At 39.9% G+C, this 24,631-nt stretch overlaps 1 protein-coding gene and 1 non-coding gene across 7 annotated transcripts in view; one reads left to right on the top strand and one right to left on the bottom strand.

The window, feature by feature from the left end:
• Window positions 1–24,631, top strand: part of cacnb1 (calcium channel, voltage-dependent, beta 1 subunit) — a 39,147-nt gene that overhangs the window by 3,725 nt on the left and 10,791 nt on the right. For 3 of the 6 annotated variants that reach the window (XM_040044978.1, XM_040044974.1, XM_040045004.1), the window contains exons 2-9: window positions 2,033–2,119; window positions 17,267–17,386; window positions 17,569–17,691; window positions 18,598–18,734; window positions 19,188–19,255; window positions 20,324–20,484; window positions 24,194–24,274; window positions 24,371–24,429. In XM_040044978.1, the coding sequence (XP_039900912.1) occupies window positions 2,033–2,119; window positions 17,267–17,386; window positions 17,569–17,691; window positions 18,598–18,734; window positions 19,188–19,255; window positions 20,324–20,484; window positions 24,194–24,274; window positions 24,371–24,429 (836 nt within the window). Of the gene's footprint in view, window positions 1–2,032; window positions 2,120–4,211; window positions 8,525–17,266; window positions 17,387–17,568; window positions 17,692–18,597; window positions 18,735–19,187; window positions 19,256–20,323; window positions 20,485–20,959; window positions 20,989–24,193; window positions 24,275–24,370; window positions 24,430–24,631 lie in introns of those variants that run through there. The other 3 variants (XM_040044990.1, XM_040044983.1, XM_040044997.1) reach the window with 2 other exon arrangements.
• On the bottom strand, window positions 1,377–1,448 carry trnac-gca. Its single transcript has one exon. It is a non-coding gene; the product is annotated as a tRNA-Cys (tRNA).

Below are 24,631 nucleotides of genomic sequence, written 5' to 3'. Positions count from 1 at the left end.
CTTTTTTTCTGTGGAACATCCTGTGGTGTATTCATCCTATCCCATCAAAAATACTAAATCAAGCATACCACAGAAGGCTCTGTAGATAATTTTTTGCGCTGTTGGAGGCTTAAGATTGATTGAAACGGATTCCTGAGCTGGATTTTTTGGAGAGGAGCATGTAACAGATGTGTTCCCTTTTATTTGTTAACACTGGAAACCTCTCGGCCGCAGCGTGCTTTTATGTTCGCACCAGTTGGCGCTGGTGTAACAGGTCATGTTTGTTTAAAAGCAGGCGTGACAGCATCATTCATCCAAGGGCCTCGGTTTGCCCCGTTGAACATAATGTGACAGTGATAGCAAAATACTGAGTCGAGGACACTCACTGTTGGCTTGTAGTTAATCTGTCTCTGGATCCCACCTGCCAATTCAAGATTAGCCAATATATACTGACATTTGGGAAGTTTTGAGGTAGTTGTTCAGTGTTTACAATGGTGAGCATGTTTGTGTACAGGATCTGGGGGGCTGATTGGAAACAGTAGCAGGTAAATGCAGTTGTTTCTCATGGGAACCATAAAGCAAACAGATGGTTTATTAGAGTGTCACTGAAGAGAATATGTTAGGGTTTCATGCTGATTACTGACCTTTTGTGTATCCTTTTAAGAAAACTCACACCTCTTTTGAATTTTTATGTCTTTTTTAATCATAAGTCATATCTTTTCATGTCATGAGCAAACAAACATCTTCACTGGTGAAACTGGCTTTGTATTGGTCCAAATCAGCTACCTGCTAACATGGACAGATTAGCCAATTGTATCTCAGTCACTAGCAAAATACGATTGGAATCCATATCAGCTTTTATTGCTTTATGCTTTTGTGGATCCAAATAAAGGGCAAAAAAGGAAAACTCAAATTTTTTTTCATCCTTTTTTAATTTTACTGGTAAGTTTTAAGCTAAAATTAGCCCATGTTACTCATTTCATAGAAACTCCATGCCAGTTCCCTCAGGCTGTTTGAGACAACCAATACCTCTTTTATGGTGTTATTGTATTGTACAGTGTGTTCATACACTGGGGATTATGGGCATTATGGGGAAAGCAATCCTGAAAGAGAGATAGTTTATTCTGCTGTGTGATAGTTAACATTAACAGAGGATAGTTTTCACTAGAAACTAGAGTGAGTGTTTTGGAGTAGCTGTCTCGAGCTAGTTTCCTGTTGGGTTTGTTTTGTAAACTAATGTGAAAAAAAGAGAAAAAGAATCAAATAGACATTTAGTGTGTTTTTCTCAGGAATCACATCAGATGCAGATGATCTGTGTAAACAAGATAAAATACACACCCGTGCAGTCCTTTAATGGGAAATGCCACAGCTGTTCCTGCTTAAACATGCTGAAAACTAGGGGGCATCCGGATTTGAACCGGAGACCTCTTGATCTGCAGTCAAATGCTCTACCACTGAGCTATACCCCCTGTGAGTATGCAGCAGCAGGAGGATGATTACCTGAGGTGTGTATTAATGTGCTCTCTATGTGGTAGCATGTCTTTTCTGTATATTAATCGACCATGTTTATTTCCTTATCAGCAGTTCGCTTTTCATGCTGAAAGAACAACAACGCCATCCTTCTGATTGCAGACAAATGCGATTAGTCGGCATTGCGTTCCCATGACAATGTGGGCAGGGTGGGCTCATAATGCAATGTGTGGCCTCTGCACAACCCGGACAGGCCGTTTGCCAGGGGTCTACCAATCAGATTACAAGGTCCCATTTTGCATCACAACATGAAAAATGACATGTAATGAAGGCAGTTCACGAACACGCTGGACACATTTTCTCTGCTCGACTTCCTCTACGGTCTGGGACTTGGGCTGCTTTATCTCTGGCTCCATCTAACCGCCTGATCATATTCAGAAGCTTTTACAAACGCTGCGCCAAATGTTAATGGCTGCCATGCTCCTCGGAAACAAGGTTTTTCAAGAAATATGTCAAGGTAATTATTGTAAAGGAACATAATTAAACCTTTTCTGTTTTTTTTCTCTCTTCTCAAAACCTTCAGGGAAAGTACGCCAAGAGGAAGAGCCGATTTAAGCGCTCAGATGGAAGCACCTCATCTGACACCACCTCAAACAGCTTTGTCCGACAGGTAACATTTCACACCTAATCCTTCCCTCAGACTTAATGAGGGCGCCGGACTTGGCCTCATCTTGTTTAATGAAGAATTACAAGTTTAATGGAATCAAGTGAGAACTTTTAGTGCCTTTGCATTTCAAGAGTTGCTAATGAAAACTCGTGGTTTATTGAATTTATTAAAGTTTTTATTCCCTTTTTTTAACATATGCAAATTGAAATGTTACAAGAGATTATTTAAATGTGTAAATCAATACAAAACACAACACAGTGAACACATTGTAACAAAAAAATAGCTAACATATATCTGTAGTACAATATGAAATAAAAGTGTAAAACACAACAGGGCAAAGAATGAAAAATAAGAAGATAAAATGAGTTAGTGGTACTGTTAGTTTATCACATATACTAAAAAAAGAAAAAAAAATACTTTGTATTAAGTCCAAAGCTCATAAGAATTTCCATGGAAATTGTTAGCCCTTGTAATTAATCCTAATCTGACTCTTCCAGTGCCAGAGAATGACTGCAAAGCTGTGTTAAAGCCTGCAAAAAATGTTGTTTAGATACATTTACATTGGCAACAGTAATCCTCATCCACTTTAACATCTGTATAATAACAATATCTACGGGTGACTTTATTGCACATAAATTTATCCACCGCATCCACAAGTAACTGAAAACATCAACAACATGATCCTCATGTAGTTAGATATTCTATTTAACCTCTCATTCATTTAGTATTATAGTTTTTCACAACTACCATACAATGCCACTTTTATTTAAAAAAAACAAACAAACAACCAAAACCACATTTTTGGTCACATTTTGTTTTAGTCACATAAAACAAACTATTTGAATATGTGAATTTTCCAGATAAGTAACATTTATCTGGAAAATCATCATCACTTACAACATATTTATACTGATACAGATTGATTGATATATTTATATTGAATACATCACTGATGCATTTAACGCCCATTTAAAGATTTACTTTAAATTTAGCAAATTTACAGATTTTAACTTAGAAATTTACTGTAAATTTCTAAGTTAAAATCTGTAAATTTTGTATTAACCTGTAAATTTGTATATTTTACTGTAAACCTACTGTCATTTAATGGTCGGGCATTGCACAGCTATTAGCATTTCACCTCATGTCATACTGTGTATGGTTGTGTGTGTGACAAATACAATTTGAATTTGAATTTGAAAGGTGAGCACTGAAAACATGTTTTTCTGAAACATAAATTGCCCAATTATCAGAAGTATTCAGGATTACTGCATCATAATCTGTTTGTTTCTGAAAATCAGAAACAAGAAACAGTTTTGGATTCTAAACATTCTCACTGTATATTTTTCTCTGCATTACTTATATTTCATTCTCTTCAAAGTAAAAAAATATAGTTTTTATCCCATACATATGAATTTAAGTGTAATGGTTGTACACAGGAGGTCTAATAAACAAACATAATATTTAATATAAAAAAAATTGTTATGGCAGCTAGAATAAGTGTGGAACCAATAAGTGTTTTATTGCAGAGTTAAGAGTAGGTTACATTTTTATGTTTGCAGTTCTTTCTCTCTTTACCTGTGCATGTCACAGGCAGCACACACACTATATAAATAAACATTCATGATATGATAATATCTTACTAAAACCCCTGTGGATGCAGCTGTGCATCACAGCATTATTCTCAACTAGTTTGAGCTGAGCGACATCTGCACAGATTCCTCCAGGTCCGACTGTGAATCCCAATCCCCAAGTCTTACTCGTGCCACACCAATGCCCTCTGATCTGACCCCTCCTGGCCTGTTGATGTGTGTATACATGGATTTCTCTGTCAATCAATGCATGTAGTGAACAAGTTATAGCTTTAAACTTGTCCAGCTGCAGATGTTAATGTTCCTGCTCGGAATGACTGAAGAAGCCTTTCTTCTTCAGCTGTGAACATTTCTTCTCCTCGGGGGGGTTGAAGGAGTTGGTTTGGGTATCACACGCTCATGACCCACGCAGCAGTCCTTGTCTGGCTGTGACATTTCTCAAAGACATGCTGCGCCGCAGCTAAATGAGCCCCCCTTTTCCACCTGACCTCTTCATTTGAGAGAGGGAATGATGCGCCGCGAGCTGAATGACATTTACCTGTTCAGTACTGGTGTTTCTTCAGAAAAAAAAAAAATCTCACTGCCGTGTGGTGAACACAGGGAGCTCAACTCCCCTGTGGTTTCTAAAGGTTAGCCACATCCCTTGCCTGCACATACCCCCCTTCCCAATGCCTTGTTCTTCATTAACTTTGTGACTGTGGACTACAGGTAGACAGGGTTCATATCACCCACGCTGTATAACGAGCGCATTACCTATATAGTAAGGATGATTTCATGCTTCATGATATAAATATGCTCCCATGCCTTACACTACTGCACATCGGATCCACTCATCAGAGTTGTCAGGGTTGATATTGAGCTGTCAAAATGTTGCACATAATGTAAAAAGTGATTTAGCAACTCAACTGTTAAGTGTATGGAGTGTTTCCACGCATGCACACAATTTTTTAAACTATGTTAAGATATTTTTTAAAGGTGTTTATTCCAGAAAAAGAAGCATAAAGAGGCGTTATATAGGTTTTTCATACATATAGCCCTTATTAGCTGAACAACTGAAAGCAGAGCCCTGTATAGGCTTTACAGTCTTACACACACCTACGCAAGTGCACACTCGTTCTTTCACACACACACACACACACACACACACACACACACGAATAGACGAGAGCCACAATCAACCAACAGTGGAGCGGCTGGTACACTCGGCCTGGTTTCCATGGCAACCGGGCTACTGAATCTCTCCTTGTGTGCAGGCACAGTGGGATGGAGAGACGAAGGAGAGCATGTTTAGATGGGGTTGTGTTTGCTCATGTGTGTGTGTTTGTGCGTGTGTGTGTGTGTGTGTGTGTGGGTGCAGCCTACATGTTTGTGCAGTGTCAAGTTCAACAAAAACACACTCCGTCTTCAGGTGTGTGAATACAGGCAGGGACTGTCTGCTGCTGCGGCTGCTGTTGTGTGAAGTTGGGATTATTGTATTTGCTCCAGTAGTATTTGGTGATGATGTCAGTAAACAAAATACTTTTTACTTGCATATTTATGTTCACCTTTTTGGATCAATCATGTCATGATCTCAAGCCAAAACACCCTCATCAGGGACTTCTAACACCCCCACCATGGACTGCTCTCCCTGCTGGAAAGAGGCTCTGCAGCACTCGGTGCAGGACCACCAGGTTATGCACTTGCATTTTTCCCGAGGTCATCGGAAGTGCTGAAATCTAATTGGATACCATGTTTCTATATGTTAATTTCACCGGTTGCTTTAAGCATTGCATTTTATATGGTAATTTTGAATTCTATATATTTTTATATATTTAGCATAGGTGTTTATACTTTCACCCTGTGCTGAACCAACTGCAGTGAAATTTTGTTCCTTGTACGCTTGCTGTACACTGAATGACAACGAGTCTGTCTGTCAAATTAACAACCCAAAAAACAGACACAGCCATCACTGCTTCGTGATGCAACATCAGTTTAGAAAGGCTGTTATAATAAAAACATGACTTCTAATAAGGACACAACAAGATCCTTCGGACAATGTGAAATCCAGCCTGAACTTCCTATTCCTCTCTAACCCTAAACGTCTACATGAAGCATCTCTTACAGAGAATGAACCCAATTGTATTTTCTGGATTTAATCACCAGTGATGTCCAGTAGTTTAGTTTTTAAGCCGATGCTGATACGACTTTAAGTTTAAAAAGAAAACAAACTGAAAGAAAAAAAATCTGCTAAATGAGGATGACTATATTCAAAAGAAGACTCCTATTTCCCTCTGCAGGAGGTAATATTAGGCAGTCTGGCCCTGTTGGGGGGGGCCTCCCCACCTCTCCACATGCTTAAGTGTAAACCATAAAGTGTAATTTACAGTACAGGGTTCAATCCCTACAGTATTGGACAATGTTGTTGTTTGCATTTATACTTGTGTGCTGGTATGTCTACATTGTCTGCCCACAAGTAAAACACAGGTGTTCATAGTGGACTTGAAATCCAATAATCTTGAACAACAATTACTACAGGACAGAAAATGCCAGAAACCATTCTGAGCTGTCGGAGCTAGAAAAATTAATAAAACAACATATCTTTTGTACACTGTCAGAATACTAACTATTGCATTACTGTAGTGAGCATGCGATTAGTGCTTTTACTGAAATATTATCCTTGAGCTTGTCTGCATACAAATCACAGTAGAGAGCAGCAGCAAACCGATGCACAGAACAGAGTGGGGATAAAAAAAAACAAAAGGTCCTTTTGTTATACCAGACATAGCATGAAAGTTGGAGTTGAGGTGGAGGTAGGTTGCAGATGCAAGACAGCAAATCTTTATCAGAATAGCTATGAAAAAACAGAATCAAGCTGTTGCAATGACCCAGTCAAAGTCTGGACCTCCACCTGATTGAAATGATGTGGAGAGCTGTGCATACACGAATCCCTGCTAACCTCAAGCAACGTTGTAAAGGAGAGTGGGCCAGAATTCCCCCGTTTTCACAGTAGTCCCTGCAGTCGAATCAAAATTTTCTTTTTAACATGATTGTATATGATCTTCCAGTTTGCAGGTCCTTGATAACCAAATTTATATTGCAAGATGTGAGCTTTATCTTGATGGAATAGCGTTGTGAGTTCACTATTAAATGTGCAGGATCCCATCATTTACACTCCACAGAAGCATACTCTGTGTGATTAATGTGATAGATAACTAACTGATAACTGCTGTTGAATAAAGCAACATTGTGATATGAGAACTTCCACCTGAATAAGACTCACCTCAGTGCAAAGTTCATTGCATTGCAGCAAAGATATGACATATTTTAGTAGGTTGAGTCCTAAATTTGCATTACAAGACCTGCAATATTGTTTCAGTTAGTTAGTTAGAGTTTTGCAATATTTGAAATATGTTTCACTCATCAAAAAAAAGCCATATAGGAAAATTTATCCACAATTTGAATGTCTTAAAAACTATTTGAATCATTTAAAAAGTAGAATAAGTCAGACTTGCATGTGGTTTTGCTTTAAACACAGATTCATTTCTGACATCAGAATACCAAGACCCATTAATCTTCCCATAGACAAATCCTGGCTTGGTTGCCATATATGAAGACTTTGAGTGTTTAGATCCCGGAGAGATGCAAGCCGTCCTCCTGTCAGATCTGACATATGAATCCCAGCAGAGAGCCCCAGTTGCTGCTGTGTTTGGCTGCTCGAGGAGCCAGCTGGTATATGTGTTAGCAGCTCTCTGTTTTTTCACCGTCTCTCAGCTGACTCTGTTGTCACCGGTTACAAACACAAGTCAGGAAGGGGTGGTGGGGCCTATAGCCATGAAGAAGCCCCTGTCATTGTGTCAAAGGTTGCCCTCTGGTGGACACAGTAGACTTTTCTACCTGCTGCCTCCACAACACCTCCACCTACAAGTATCTGCTCTCCAACTGCCTCCTTTTAGCCTTTTAATAGTGTCCTATTTTGGATAATGTTTAAAATGTAGAAGGTCATGGGGTATGAGCGGTAACTATTCAACAGATACTTCAAAGGCTCGAGTCATCAAGCGCCAGTTGCTTCAAAGTGTCACAGCCCAGATCGCTGCTCTTCATGTCCTCCATTCCCTAATGCTGCACTGACTACCTCTCTTGTCTGTTTTACCTCTGCTCATATCCATATTATTCCTCATCTGATACCCCTGTTTCCAAGAGATAGACAAAGAAACAGAGAGAGCTAGAGAGAGATTGGGAAGAATGAGATCAGGACAGAGGCAAGGGGGACTGAAGTAAAAAAGAGAGAGGGGAGGGGGTTTCCCTGGGCACTGCCCCAGTCTTCTCCCACGTCAGCTGGGGCACTGAATGGCTGACGACTGCATACCAAGCCTCCTTCTGGGTCTCAGTGTGTTCACGTCCCTGTTTCTGCCCAGCCAGGGCTAAATATATTTCCCCAGTTTGCAAATGTAGCACAAGTCCTGCAACCTGACCCCCAGCCAGTTCCAGCTCCCTTCCTCTACACAAGGTTCACGTTCCTCTGGGTTGTGGAGGTGGGGGGTGGATATGTGTGTGTGAGGGTGTGTGTGTGCGCGAAAGGGTTGGAGGTTAAGAGAGCGCTCACTTAGTTTCGGGCGCACGACACTCTTTTCTGGCTTTCTCTCCTGTCACACACACACATACACTCACAAATACACACATACACTCATGCACTTGTTAAGCTAGACACTCACACTAGGTCCCACGATATACACGTTACTCTGTCGGCGGACTCTGGCGTTGCCCCCTTGGTTTGCCGTGGTGTGGCGAGTGTGGCAAACGAGGTATGGAGAGGACTGAGAGGATTCAAAGGCCTGTGTTGGTAAGAAGGATCTGGATTAATCTACAAGCTGTGCACTTTCTGCTGTGCCTGACTCAAAGTATGTAATGCAAGTGTGTATCAGTTTCCTTTCTGAATGGACTAACTTTTGAAAATTCAGCAGAGGCTTTGAGTTATGACTGGAGAATATAACTTTGTGTACCGTCCTGATAGCGTTATACAACCTGCTCTGCGGTTTTCTTTGCTCCCCCTTGACTATACGACTGTGCGATTCCATTTTGGGCCGGGCCACAGCTGCTGGAAAGGCGCTGTGTTTTTAATTAGACTTCCAGTCCTCACCGTTGCGTTTGAAGCTATGTGGACTGCCTCTCAGACCAGGACTGTGGCCATTTCAGGGGGGTTTCTTTTACTGCTGTCCCTCAATCTCTGGCCTCGGTTGAATTGTTGATCACTGGTGTTGGAACTGCAGAATATTTTAAGAGAACTACGACTTGATATCGTCCTTGTTGCGCGGGTTTCCATTATGTTTGTAGTTGGTTTGGGGCAATAATTGAGTTAAACTTCAGTTGAATATTTTTGTAATGATTTGCAGCTAAAAAATGTTTCCTCTTTTTATTAATCAATTTATAGCAAACATTTGATCATCTACTGTCAGTAAATAACAATATGGGAATGAAAATACATGTTGAAATGTTTCAATTTTCTAGAAAGAAATCCTGAGATTTGTCATTTTATCTGATCTCAGGTGTGATTGTATTAACCCTTTTTTATTAGAAAGTAGAAAGAATAAATGGCACCACTGTGACGTTTCTGTAAATTGAGCATTGACAGATGGACAAATGAAACTTATATATTGTGTTGTTGTTTTGCGAAATTATTTTGTCTAAATTGAATGAGCAGTTTTGTACATAGGGACGCACATGCGCTACACAAGTCATCACTTTGATTCATTTATATGCAAGTGAGCACTAAGGACTGAGGCTCAGGAGTTTCCAAATTTGATCTTGATTTAGGCTGTTTATGTTGCATTGCTAACATATTTAATTAACTTACATAATGTTTTGTATTTTGTGTGTATTATAGCATGTATATGTCTCATTAAAATCTGCTAATGAAACTATGATCTTTTGCATAAGAATTAGCTTTAAATTGTAGCACATTTGTATGTAGCACATTTAAACACAACAGACATTGTCCAAAGCGCTGCACAGCAAGTAAAATTATCGAAACAATACAAATCTTTTAAGAACAATGAAAAGAGTCATAATGATGGTAATTCATGTATTCAGCTGTACAAGCTTCAGAAATTAAAAATTATTAGAAGCTACTGATCAAGAAGACCTAAGTGAGCAACATGAGACACAGACATTGTAAAAGATCTCATAAATAACCAGGAGCAAGCTCATGCAAGCCAAGCACTTATATGTGAGCAACGGTATTTAATTAATTAATCCTGTACTTCACGGGAAGCCAGGGAAACGATTTAAGAATTAACTGTGATCACGCTTCTGTGTCCTTATCAGGAGGCTAGCAGCAACATTTGGAACCAGCTGTTTTTGCTCCGTCCGACGTATAATTTGTTGCAATAATCCAGTCCAGATATAATTAAAGCATGAATAACTTTCTCTAGGTCACCGATAGAAAGAATTTTTATAGCTTTAGTTTAAGGTCCTAATTGAAAAAAGCCGGCTTTAATAAGTGATATGTAAACATATTACCAACAAATTTCTTTACAAGTGAATTTTTGCACTGCACAGTAATGTCTTTAGAATTATTTTGTTTTTCCATCTTACTTACATTTACACAGTTGGTTCATTATGTACACTATATACATTTGGTCCCAGTCTAATGTATACAGGCAAATATAATAATCTTTATACTTTAAAATAATTAGATTTTTAGATTTCTAGGGAGTTTAAATGTCGTTAATAATGATCACAGTTTTGTTTCTATGGTAAAATAAGTGAAAGTATAACAGAAAATCTAATTTTTGGCTTCTCCCTTATTCTCGAGGATCATCACAGCAGATGTCCTGAGATTGATCTTTTGCTTGTGTTGCTTGTGTTGTAAACCTTTTCTCTATTGGTGTCAGAATTTGGCAGCCTGTGCTTTCTTGATTTATACGTCTCAAAAGCAATGAAGAAAGATTTTCAATAATGATAAACTCCAAACTCCAATGGGTTTTGTCCATCAAACAGTTCAGTATTAGAACACTTGCTTTTACACTCCAACGTTTGCTTGTTTGTGGGGATTTCTGATGAGTTCACTCCATGACTCATCTTTCTGGTAATCTCCATTCTCCGTCCATCTGGTTGCCATGACACTGCTGTGACAGAGAAGGGGCCATGGCCATTTACAGCCACTGGCCATTAGCTTCAGCCAGGAAATCTTTGGTCTGTGAATAGTAGGTTTGTGAGACATATATTTTGCTACTTCACCATTTCTTCCCTCCCACCTCTCTTACTGAGTTAACCTCGCCCTGGATGTGGTATGAATACACAGTTGGCTCTCAGACTTCTTACTTGTATCGTTGTGTTCTTCTTCTCTTAACTCTTTGATGACTGTGGCCCCGAGGAGACACTGAGATAAAGCGGATAGGAAAAGAATATTAAATCTTGTGGTTTTTCCATGCTTTTTTTTTTCATTTACACATCTTCTGATGTGACAATTGTGAATGCATTTTTATCTGAATAATTACCAGGGCAGAGGATCACAGTATGTGTGAGCTTTCTGAGGGTAATTATTTCTTTCTAACCCATTGTGAAGTCTGACAACACCTGTGGTGTTCCTGTTGTTTGTGATACTCACAAATTAACATGTTTGACCTCTGCACTGTTGCCTTGCATAACAGAAAAACACTGCTGATGATCTGCTGTGTTTTTCTAAAGATGTTAGGAACAAACATGGGGACAAATACAACATCAATGCCAAACGAAGAATTTCATTTTGTAAGCTGAGGCTTAATGCATGCTACTAAAATATATCTGCTACTACTACTACTACTACTTTATTTCCCAATTATAAGTAACTGCAAAACTCAGCCAATCAACTGATCTCAGTGCAAAACCACATCAGATGATTAGTCAGGTAATACCCATCTATGCATCCAGTTAGCAAACATCACATACGGTATGCTAGTTAAAGGAGACCTCTCTTTTTTTCCTTTAATGTCCCTGCGTACAATTTATAAAAACCCCATAATAGATTGATGTGTACTAAACTGTTCCCATGAGGGAAATGATTCAAATGCAACATATGGAACTACATTTGTAGTTCTCTATGATGTCATCTCCGACACACAGCCCTGGCTGTAAGCACAGAAGCCCCACCCATCTGCTGTTCGAACATTTTGGAGGGTGGGAGCTAAAAAGGTTATTTTTAAGCTGCTTTAATAGTGTCTATTAAATAAATATAAAGTTGGAAATGAGCACAAGAGGTCTCCTTTTATGTGATTTAGCCTGGAATAGCTGCATGCCACTTTGTAACCCAACTCCTCCTTTTGATGCTGGGCCAAACTCAATCAGGAACTTCAGGTTTGTCGCTGCTGGTCTCTCCGTCAGTGCTTGCCTGTGAAAGGGCGAGGAGATTTCTGAACAGAGCCGACACCAACAAATATAAATTACTTCAGATGGAAAGAACAGCTCTTTTTTTTTTCTTTTTTTTTTTACCGTAGTATTAACTGATTTCCTTACTGCAGGGTGACTCTTTTCAACCCTCATTATTCAAAGCACTTGCTTTTACCATCCCGCCGTCGCTCCTTATTCTATTACCCCCCTACGTTCTGTTGCACTCCCTCTTTACCTCCCCCCCTCCATTTATTCAATATCAATGCTAAGGAGGTGTAAAGTCATCATGATGGCAGCCACTGTGCAGAAAATGGAAGGAAAACAGTTCATGTTCGGGACCATTACTGAACTTTACCTCCCTCTCTTTTCTTTTTTCCCCACTATCTGCTCCTTCTGTGAACAAAGGTTTTTGGAATTTCATCCATTAGATGTGGGAAACTGTAGCATTTAAAAACATTGATATTATATCTGCTACATCCCTTAAAAAGCTTACCCAAAGCCCATATTGACATGTTATACTAAGGCCTATTGACTAGACTGCGGTCTCCCAGTGTGAGAAAATACCACATTGATCACCTGTTGAAATGCTTTTATACAATTTCCCTGCCTCTTATTTCACATCAGGGCATTTCATTTACTATTGATTCCCATATCTTCTTTCTGTATCTCCTTTGCAATACAGCGCTTTGTGGCTGCCAGTAATAAGCTGCAGCCATGGTTACTATGACACTGCTGGGGTCTCTACTAGGGCTCGGCCAATAGGAAAGCAGCTCTGCCATCAGGTGGCCTGTAGCTATTTTGAACAGGAGCTGTATGTGAAGTGAAGCAAGCAGCTAAATTAGAGACACAACTCATTGACTTCAGAGAGGGAGACGAGGAGGAGGAGGGGAGGGAGGGAGGGGACTGTGGAGGTGGAGGAAATTAGTTCATTTGTTTGCTCAGTCTGTCCACACATTTTGATGGAATTGACGGGAGAAAGGTGTAGAAAGGTTATCAAGTGGTTTCTATTTTTTCTTCTCCTCGTTTCCACTTTTTTTGGGATAAAATGTTGACTTTTGTGTCCTTCACATTTATTCCTGGCTGTGTGTGACACGAATCAAGTTATTCAAGCACAACTTCATAGTGATCTCTTGTCCCTCCCACTCCCTCTATATTTTGCTGCATCACCGACCTGTTGTACTGAGCGTGTTATTCACAGGTAGTTTCCAACGTCATTTCAGCTCTTATTCTCTAAAAACATCCCCCTGGGTTCCCTTCCAGTGTCTGTTAACCTTCTCTTAGGCATTGGGATGCACCTCTATGGTGTAGAAAATGACTCAGAGTCACTAAGTACAGGCGGCTATCCTCATTAGATGCGGCGTACCACTCACAGGATCATTCTTCCTACTTGAGTGGGATGTGGGCGCACCGCTTTGAGTGTTCGAGTAAATGAAACAGGAAGTGTGGATGGCTTGTAAATGCCCGAGGACACAAGGAGTCACTGGCCATTGCCTTGGAAACAGGGAGGAACTACATTTAGTGTGCTGTTGCCAAGTCACAGAGGGCCTCGGTATGACAGGTGGCAGAGCTAGAATCAACATTAGTATGTGTGGTTTCATTTCAGATCATACAGAGACACGTGAATGCTAATCAAAGGCATAGAGGAGCATTAACTATGCGTAAATGGACGTGCAAACATTCAACCACCACATGATGCTTCACATATGAGCAGCTTCTTTCTCTGAGTAGATATGTTACAATTTATATGAGTTGTTTATTCCTGTTGAACAGACAAATTAAAGGTTTAGGAGCATACAGTTTGTGTTTCTGAGAGCAGTAGTCTTGGCTCCACTGGTGCTGCTATGTTAACTTTTCTTTTAAACCTGTAATAGAAGGTTTTTTTGCTCTAACTTGTCATTATAAAGTAAATGTTGATTGCACATTGCAGTGACTGCAGAACTGTACAACAATAACCCCGCCTGCATTTTGATTGGTTCCCGTAACTCTCGCTTTTACCATGCAAATTCAGTAAACCACCAGGGATGATATTTTCCAGGAAAATGTAGTCTAAATTTACTGCACAAAGAAAGTGTTTGCATTTTGTACCAGAGGTGGTTATGTCATGTTTCTCTGCTCATTTCTAATATGAAATCAAACATCTACCTTCGTCTTCTTTCCATTTTCTAAAAAACATAACACGAAACCAAACCTGCCTGCTTTCTTGTGATAAGATAATCTGCTTTGATATTTTCCTCATTCAATCTTTAATGTAATCCCTTTTAAAAACACTCACTGGCCCCTTTATTGGGTGCATGTGTTCAACTACTTATCAAGTAGTTCAAACTGAGCATCAGAGTAGGGAAGAAAGGTGATTTAAGTGACTTTAAATGTGGTGTGGTTGTTGGTGTTGTTGGTGCCTGGGTAATTCAGAAACTGCTCATCCACTGGGATTTTCCCATAAACCATCTCTTTGGTCACTTTGGTCCTGTGCTGGGTATTTTAAAGTGCTTTATAAATAAAATTGGATTGGATTGGAATTGGATCTCTGGAGTTTACAAAGGATGGTTCAAAAAAGAGAAACTATCTCTGATATCTGCCTTGTTACCTGCAGAACTTCACTGTAACCTCTCTATACAACAAAGTTACACAGAACACCATCTCTGAATGCACAACATATCAAAACTTGAAGCAGATGGGCTACCTTAGCAGAGGACTGCGCTGCAAGCCACTCCTGTCAGCTAAGAACAAAATCGGACAACAGAAGATTGGAGAAGCATTGTCTGGTCTGATGAGTGCTGAATTCTGTTATTGCGTTTGGATTGTAGGGTAAGAATTTGATGTAAACCCAATGAGCGTTTGGATCCATCCTGCCTTGTGTCAGTTGAACGGGCTGTTTTTTAATGTGTAATGTAATTTTCTTTGCACAAAAAGGGGCCAACCCTTATGACCAACTGAGCATCATATAATCTAAAATCTTATGGAATGTTTCCGGCACCTTGTTGAATCTATGCCATAAAGAATAAGGCAGTTGTGAAGGCTAAAGGGAGTCCAATCTGGTAATTACCAATTGTACCTAACAAATGTGTGTATGTGCCTAGTGACAAGAGCAAAATAATTGTGATTTCTCATTGTGCAGTGCTGCTAAGATGGCAGTGTAACTGTATTAATATTAGCATTGGTGAGTCTGTAATTGGTGAGTCTCAGTTGCAGAGGCGGGCGAAGTCATCATACTTTCTACAGTCGTTGCAAAATAAGAGGCCTCAAGCAAATATGTGAGTTTTAGACTCATTCATTAATGTTCTGTAGTTAATAAGAGGAATCAGATCATTTGCACTGTCTAATTTTAACTTGATTTATGTTCATTTATATTAGAGTGTCCTTGGGTGTTTTTAAAGGCACCTATAAATAAATTGTATTATTATGATCATAAAACTTACATACTGACAATTCACTGATTGGCATCAGAAATCGTATGAGCCTTTGAAATACTGAATGCAAAAGGTTTACTTTAATTGAACTAATTACAGCTTAATTATTTTAGGGAAATGTTTTTTTTTTTTTACTAGATATTAAAAATTTAAAAAGAATGTAACGTCCCACCTGCTGTACTCCAAAGAACGACCCACTGGAGAAACACTGGAACAGTTATTATAAAAGTGTGGGAAAAGCCTGCAGGTGAAGTCCTGCAGTATAGGAAAGGAAAAATCTATATTTATTATTAGGATATATATTTATATATCTATAGTTATATTTTAAAAGAAACAGAAGTGATTGATTACATGAAAATCATTCTTTCTTATTTAAACAATACATAGTCTTGATTCGTCTTGTGTCAGTTTTGGAAAAGAAGTAACAGGATGGAACAGATGTAACAGTGGCTATCAGGAGCCTGAAGTAAAGCTGTTAATGGGTCTATTTCCATTAACAGTTTTTCATAATCACTGAGAATACAAACTTAGGCCTATGTGATGGTTGGATTAAACTAGATAGTTGAATAAACTCACACAGTTACTTCTAATGTTTTCTTACCATTAACTTTGCAAAAGTAGGATAAATCACATGTCCTGTGTTGTTGTTGGTTGCTAAGCTTTAAGGAAAACAGAAAGCAACAGCAGAGCCAACAGTAAGATTTGACCAGTAATGCACTGAGTGTAGTTACACAGTGAAAAGCACTGCTAGTATACTCACGTTCTCCAATCTGTGGATTTATAAAAAAAAAAATTTGTTGACATACTTTAGCTCTAATATTGGCATCAATACTGAAAGAAATTCCTAACAATAGCCGGCCACAGTCCAAAGATATCTGTTATACTCACTGTTTGTCTGAGTACACATGTGCAGGGAATTTTTCATCATCATTGCATATGCTGTATGTCATCTTTGTTCATTCTCACCTCTATTTTAAAAACCCACACCTAGTGACTCATTTTTTCTGCCTGGAACATTCATTTGTCCGCATTTTTGTCAGTACCTCCCACAAAGCATCAGGCAGCCTGTCAGCTCAAAAACGAAAACAGCAACAAGAGAACAAGTGGGATTGTTATATAAATTGAACACTCGAACACTTCAGAAGTTCAGGCTGCCTCCCTCCCTGCGCTGGACATGCTGAGCAGTACAGCGGGTCGACTCTGCAGGCTCGGAGGAGGCTCGGGTTTTTGATTGTGGCATGGGTGTCTGAAAGAGGGTCAGCAGGAGAGAGTCGAGTTACAGTGCATGAGTGGTGGATGTGTTAGAAGCTGTAGCCACTTCATGAGAAATTTATATCCTCGCTGATATTATAAACAGTCCTCGAGCCATTTTTTTCCCCTCTCCACATCTTTCTGTCTGTACTTGACACACCCACACATGCTGAATCTATTGTGCCTGTGCAAAAAATAAGATTTAACACCCCGGCCGCTCTCGATGCTGCGGTGGAAGTGTCGGCAAATGAAAATGTTATGCATCCTTCCAACCTCGAATAACACAGAGTCAGCTTCATGCAGTGTGATGGGCGGGGTTCTCTTTGTGTTTATTTAGGTTGCACTTCACAAGGTGGTCTTGATATTATAATCTCAGGATATTAAAAAAACAGGCTGCAACTTTTACTCCTCATATTGAGGAGCAGCTGAAAGACACATACCTGGATTTAAGGTGCAACACGAGTGGACTGATGGGCATGCAATTCATCAGTTAGACTGCAAACCTCATGCTTATTTGGTCTAACTCTGCTTTCGTTATATGAATTCTTTGTGCATTTCAGGGCTCTGCAGACTCCTACACCAGCCGACCGTCGGACTCGGACGTGTCCCTGGAGGAGGACCCTGAGGCTCTGAGGAAGGAGGCCGACAGGCAGGCTCTCGCCACACTCGAGAAAGCAAAGGTCAGAGATCAAGCCTTTCACATCCATCTCTTATGCTGTGTGCTCATCCTTATTGAGTAACTGTCACGTGATTAAGTGTTTGGACACAGTTAAATCTCTTCAGCTGTATCAGGCACCTCTAAAGTGTGATTTAGTGAGCTGCTCTGTGCATACTAATACCTTTTCTCCCATCTTGGCTCCAGACCAAACCAGTGGCATTTGCTGTGCGTACAAATGTTGGTTACAACCCAGGCCCCAATGATGATGTTCCTGTGCAGGGCATGGCCATCTCCTTTGAAGCCAAAGACTTCTTGCACATTAAAGAGGTTTGAACTTATTTCATTCTCTTATTATAGAGTCATTTCAGTACATTTTTCACACTGAGAGTAATTTCTGTGGCTTAGAGCACCAACGTTAACTAAAGTTAATGCTTTTGAGTTCGAGTGAGGATATTTTGGATTTTGGATGGTATTGGGAAAAGAATGCCAGTAGCATATTGGCCCCATCCAAAAACTGTCAGTGGTGGTGGGTGGGAAACCAATGAGGGATCATGCTACAACTTATTGCACTGCCTCCTTCTTTTGTAAAGCCTAGCCAGGCCATGAGTGGGAGTTAGCTGCAATACAAGCTGCAGTGCAGTGAGAAATAGGTGATCCAAATTTGGGAAAAAATGGGAAAATATTTGCTAAATAAAAGTAGTGCTCTGATTTGTTTAATACTGTTTAATACTTTGAGTGACTCAAGATACAGAATTGTGTGTTTTTACCAAGTTTGGGCTGTCATTTAGCTTGTTTTACAGTTTATATTTAGTCTAAAGTTTCATATAAAACCTTAATAATCATATTCAAAAAGTTTTAAATGATGAAAGTTTTAATGCAGCCCTATTTGGGAAAAATTTCTGGCTGCAGAAATGCTCTTGTGCTCTACTGGAGAAGTGATGATTCACAGTTTAAATTAAGCCTTATTTAGCTTATATTGGACCTTGGTGCCGGCCCTCTTCTGTTTGAGATGAGACACTTTAACTCCTCTCCTTTTAAGGCTGCTCTCTCCTTAAGCCATTTCTTCAGATAGTCCTCCCCCGGCATTAAGAAGGTTTGAAACTATAGCCATGTTTGTACAATGGTGGATTCTCATGTTTAATATATCCATGGCAGAAAATAAGGGTCAAATGGTAAAATATATCTGTATAAAATGCTGCATTGCCCTCTGATGCCTGTCTGTTCTGAATACAGAAGTACAACAATGACTGGTGGATCGGGCGTCTGGTGAAAGAGGGCTGTGAGGTGGGCTTCATTCCCAGCCCGGTCAAACTGGAGAACACCCGTCTGCTGCAGGAGCAGAGGATGAGGCAAAACCGACTCAGCTCCAGGTAACAATGAAGAGCGAGCTCTTTGTGTCTGCGTTATCAGCAGCACAAACAAGAACCCACTCTTTAAAACAGGTCACACATGAGTCACACAGCACTCAGCGGCAATGTAAAACATACTGAAATAGACAAAAGCACTGCTGTGAGTCACTCTGTTACTCAGTGCATCTATAGTATAGTATGTACAAAAGTCTCTATAGTCTCTGTATTTACACATGCAGTAGAGGAAACAGATTTTAGTATACATATTAGTTGAATATGAATTTCTGCACAGTCAGCAGGTAATTTAAGCAGTTTTCCACGTGTTCTCTTTGTTTTTTAATGTTTACATTCGCATCATTATATGTAACAATTCGTGTCTTCTTCTTTGTTTAAGGTAGAAAATAAAAATGAAATCAAAAGGAATCATGTATCGTTCTCCAAGCTATGATTTGTGCCCGTTTTTCTGTATTTCAGTAAATCTGGAGGAAGTTCTAGTCTCGACGTTGCCACGGGAACCCGCAGGCCTACTCCACCTGGAACAGGTGAGGTCACAAGGTCGCCCTGTCACGTGGAAACATAGTGTCTGTCTGTGCGTGTGCGTTTGTGTGGGCACCTGAAAGGGTGAGAGAGAGCGAGAGAGATAGCAAGATGAGACGGGCGCCTGATATTTAGATGAAGATTTTAATTGGCTAGTTAGTCAGGCATGATGATGAATCACAGCGTGTCTCAGTGGGTTGCTGTGTGAAGCGAGAAAGGTCTTAGGAGGTCTGTCATTAGCACACAAGACGGGACTGAAATAGAGCCGAAAATGAACTTCACTCATTAAACTTGTTAAGTACGTCTGGCTGACAGAGAGAAGGAGAGACGGTGGAGGAAATGGGTAAACATAAACATCTCTTGATTGACTTTAAAAGGCTTTGCATATCTGTGTAACAGAAAAATCATCTCTCTAACACACCTTGTACATCCTAAGTTGTTGTTCTGACTCAAAGTCAGAATTTGACATAGATTCGAGATATACTAGAGAGAGAGTTAGATATACACACACATTTTAATGAGCTACAAATTTGCTACTTTTGTACAATTTTGTTACAATTACTCAACCCTTCCAATATATACCTTTAAAACAAGACACCTGCAAGGCCCCATTCACCCTCCCTCATCCTTATAGCAACACACACCCTGTCTCCACCCCAAACTTCCCTCTTTGCTTGATTCCTTCTTTCCTACCTGTACCTTTTTCCAGTTCCCGCTGCAGCCATCCTTCTCAACGGTTCGTTCACATCTTTACTTCAGGTTTTGTTTCTTTCTCGTCGCACCAAATTCACTTTCTGTGCTCTGCCTCATAAAATTGTGGTGTGTTCTTTTTAAGACTCTTGTAAGTGTCGTTTCCAGTTTAAATCATACTCTGTGTCACTTTTTTCCAGTCTCTGTGCCATCTCTTGCCTCTCTCTGGATGCATCTCACACTTTATTCTTCCCCCTCTTGCCTTTTCTCCCTTCTGCTATTCTCTCTGCTCTCATCCTTTTTCACTCCACCTCATCTCGCTTTCTCCTCTTTCTCCTGTTCTTTTGTTCCGTCTCTCCAACGTCCACCCTTCCCATCATCAGCTCACGTAGACATGTCCACAGTGGCCTTTGACGTTGACCCCCTCGACCTGGAGGCTGAGGAGGCCCCTGAGTCCCAGGGTGACCCTCGCTCTTCCAAGAGCATGTCAGGCAGCGTAACATCCCCCCAGGCCAACATCCACCGACTGCCCTTCTTTAAGAAGGTAACATTAGAGGGCAAGGTGATCTCTCTCCTCCTCCGTCCTGCATTTGCCCCCCTTTCCTCCAAGATATCCAGGTTTAAGCTCTCCTTCTTCCACTCTACATCTCTCACTAACCTCTCATAACTGATCCGTCCCTGCTGCTGCTATAGATCCAAAATCTAACACTGTTTGGCCCCTCAGGCACCCACGGTTACACTGATATGTTTGGATGTGCGTTTCTGTGCTTGTTGAGCTGGGAGAGGCGTTGAGCTAACTGATCCTCTCTGAAATGGCTGCTGCTGGATATCAGTCTGAATCTGTTTGAAAATGAATTCACAGAGGAGGCAGTCAGTGTAAACTCTGCTTTAATCAACAAACAGCTCCTCTCCCAATTCCCCCACCCCTCTAATCCAAACCTGTCAATAACTAAATGTGCTCTTGTGTTTTGTGCTTTTTTTTTTGTCTCCTCTGGCTTTTGTGTGGATTGATACTGTAGGTGGCCCGGCTAAACAGAAACAGAAGTCGGTGAGTGTGGCTTGTCTTCAAGACTAACCTCTAGCATTTCGTCTTTTTTCCTCCGTCTCCTCGTCTTCTGTTTGTTGTCTCCTCTTTTTATTCTGTGTATCACTTCTGATGCTCGTTAGCGCAAAAATATTCACTGGATCATTTGTAGATTGTGGTGACACTTCTGTCATTTCCTCAGAGCGTGTATCACAGCTGTTAGTGTGCAGATGCAGGTGCAGAGCCGTCCCAGACCCTGTTAGTCAGCACGTGGCTATAATGCGTCCTGACATGCTTTCATTTTCATTTGTGATGGCTGATTTGAGTCACAGTGGCCCACAATCAGCAGTTTTTATGCTTTTCAGCACAATTTCAATCACACGTAAAGGCTGAAGGCTGTTGCGGTAGGAGTAAGAAATACAAGCAACACCATTCGCACAGCAATACTTATCACAGCAATATCTCATAAGGTTTAAAATTCATTTCACGACATATTATTATCAATTTTTTTATTCATTATGCACTTTTAGCCCACTTTAGGACATTTGTAACTCCCAGTCATTTCAATTAAAAAATGGAAATTGCACACTAATAAATGAAATAACTACAGAGCACAAGAGAAAAGAAGCCTGAAAGGTTTAATCAAACATCCCACTCACTGAAGAGAAAAGACATTTTTATAGCTTATTATTATTAACCTAGTGGGGGGGGGCAGAAACACTATATTCACAAGAGTAAAACACAAAAATGAGGAGTTTAGCTAAACAGCTAGGGGAAACAAACAGGAGAGAAAACATGATGCCAGATAACATGAGAGTATAATCAGACATCTGCAGTGAGGACAAAGGGAAAGAGGCAACTGTGGTTGCAGCCATATAGTCAGTTTCAAGGTTATTAACTGAGCGAAGTATCTACATAACAGCCGTAATAACATCTATTCATCTTCTCTGTATACTAAGAAAAGGTAGTTCAGTACTTACTTTATTACCCCCTTTAGCAGCAGATATATTGGACAAGGAAAGAAGATAAGCCGTCCCAGAATTCATAGCAAATGCATCATCATACCATGACGATCAACAAAAGTGCCAAAGTGAAACATTTTGTGTAAAAGTTTTCATTTTGTACTATAGGATGCTAAAATGTTTCATATTTACAATAGCAGAGTGTTAAACCCACAGCTGAAGCGATGAAGTGATTTGAAGGGAATTTGACTTTACTCAAGGAGTAAAATTGTAAAATTGAGAAAAGTGGTTATACTGGCTAAGTCTTTAGTAAAGGTCATAAGAAAATAAGATTTATTTCCTAAAGACCATAAGCTTGCTTTTCTTTAAAGTATGAGTTATGAAAAGAAAAGGGAAGTAAAACTAGAAGAAGAACCACCTTTAAAGTAAAAGAGGAAATGACAACTGGGGAAAACAGGTAACAGGTACTGATATACAGACAGGAGAAAGCAAGTGAGGGAATCCTCAAGCTACACTACTACTATTACTATAATCACAAGAAGAAAGGACAAGAGCCGAAATTGAATGATATCAACAACAAAAAAAAACTGAGATTGTGACATGAAAATAATGCAAATGGGATTCATTTTCTCCCTGGCTGACTAAAATACTTTAAGTTCTTTCTTTCAATTTATGTTTGAAACCTAAACAAATATGGCTCGGCCCCCACAATAGACTGGGAAAGCTATCCAGTTTATACGCCACCTTTCACCCTCTGACAGCTGGGATAAGCTCCAGTCCTTCCATGGCTCTTAAACTGGATTAGCAGACATGATGGATATGCAGAAGCACATGTAAGATCATTGAATATAAATAAGATATATTTTATTTACGCCAAAGCTGTGAAATTTCTTTGTTACAGTAGTTAAAAATGAAGCCGGGGTTAATACCCATCAATTCTTCCATTCCCATCCAATTCTGGAGCTGAATCAGTGTCATAATAATATTATTGCTTATTATTGCAATATAATATAAGGAAAACTGCATATCTAACATTAAAGGATGGGTAAGTCGGGTAATTTGATTTCAGTTTTCCAGTTTAATCTTTCGTCTACGAGAGCTCACACAAGTTTTCTGCGTGATACCTGATGGAAATTCACAATCATCCTTTGCATCATTTTCGAAAAGTATTGGATATAAATTCGATTTTTTTCTGTTGTATAAACATGAAACTGTGAAACGAATATCTACACGCTGGAACTGTATAACGTGTGATTGGAGAAGAACAATAAACCGCGTGTCATTCCTCTCCGTGCTAAATTGTTCCCTGCGCTCCTGTTTTTCCCGAACGAATGAGTAGTGTTGTGATGTTCAGGGCTCCAGCGCTGCCCCTTTATAGACAAGAGCCATTTGGAAGCTTTTATATTATTTATTTTTAGCTTCTGTGAATACAAATTGGGTGAAATGAGCTTCCGTTGTTCTGCTTTATGTAATGTAATGTAGAAGCGGGACACTTCAGCACTTTCTCTTGCCTGAAGTGCTGTACAGCGTGCACAGGAGCGGGGGCGTGCTTGGAGTACAAATGTAGAAAAGGTTAAAAAAAAAAAAAAATCCAGTTTCATTGTCAGAGTATATCGGACATGTGACTCCTTCCATCCATTTCTCACTAACAGAGGACAGAAACTAATGAATCAGTTGATAATTTACAAATGAGCCTAAAGTTCAACAATGCAGGTGGAAATTTGATTATAAATGCTACACTGATTTTTTAGTTTTAGTTTTTTTTAAATATAAGAAAGTTGATTTTTTTTTAACCATAAAAAACTACTCGTACTGCAAACAATACCTTGCAGTAATTATGTGACAGTGCAGAAGGAAAAGAAAGAGCTCCAAAGGATGACGTTTGTCTTAAGAGCTGTGACGCAGTCGCGAGATTTCTCCTGACAACCTGGCATCTGGGTTAATTACGGGCACTTTAATTATGTGAGACTGCAGACTGAGAAGTAGAAGCCAAGGCTTTCGGTGAGAAATTGATCCCTGACCCTGAACATTCATAGACACTCAACAACGCAAATGGACTCCAAACTTCTGAAACTCTCCATCCATCAATCTGACTGCTCACAGAAGAGAAGGAGGGTTTATGGGGAGTGGGCGGGGCTGTTTTGTGTCAAGTTAATGTTGATTTGTGTGTGAGTATAACCCTGTGACTGCAGGTCTTCTAAGGTCTTTGGAAATGTGCTGAGTGTATAACGTGACACCAACTCACGTGCTGTGTTGTCCGTGCTCAGATGGAGCATGTCCCCCCTTACGACGTGGTTCCCTCCATGAGGCCCATCGTCCTAGTCGGACCTTCACTCAAAGGCTATGAAGTAAGAAGAAGCAGCGCATTCTCGGCTTGTAATTTCTACTTTCATTGGATATTACTATTAAATATTACTTGTTTCTGATGTCTGATGTTTTACTAGGTGACGGACATGATGCAGAAAGCACTTTTTGACTTCCTGAAACACAAGTTTGAGGGCAGGTAAGAATGGAGGCTTACACCCATCCAGGATTTTTGTTTTTTAATGATTATCCATAATCATATACACTCCAGCCACTTCATTAGGTACATCTTGTCCAGCCCTTTAACCAGTTTGCACCCGATAACTTCCTCAAGTCTTCGTGGCATTTATTTAACAATGTGCTGGAAATATTGCTCAGAGATTTTGGTCCAGATTAACATG

The sequence above is a fragment of the Simochromis diagramma genome, unplaced genomic scaffold, assembly GCF_900408965.1.
Source record: "Simochromis diagramma unplaced genomic scaffold, fSimDia1.1 OVJJ01000321.1, whole genome shotgun sequence".
Taxonomy (NCBI): Eukaryota; Metazoa; Chordata; class Actinopteri; order Cichliformes; family Cichlidae; genus Simochromis; species Simochromis diagramma.
The sequence above is the reverse complement of the archived record's forward strand: the minus strand, read 5'-3'. Positions and strand labels throughout refer to the sequence as shown.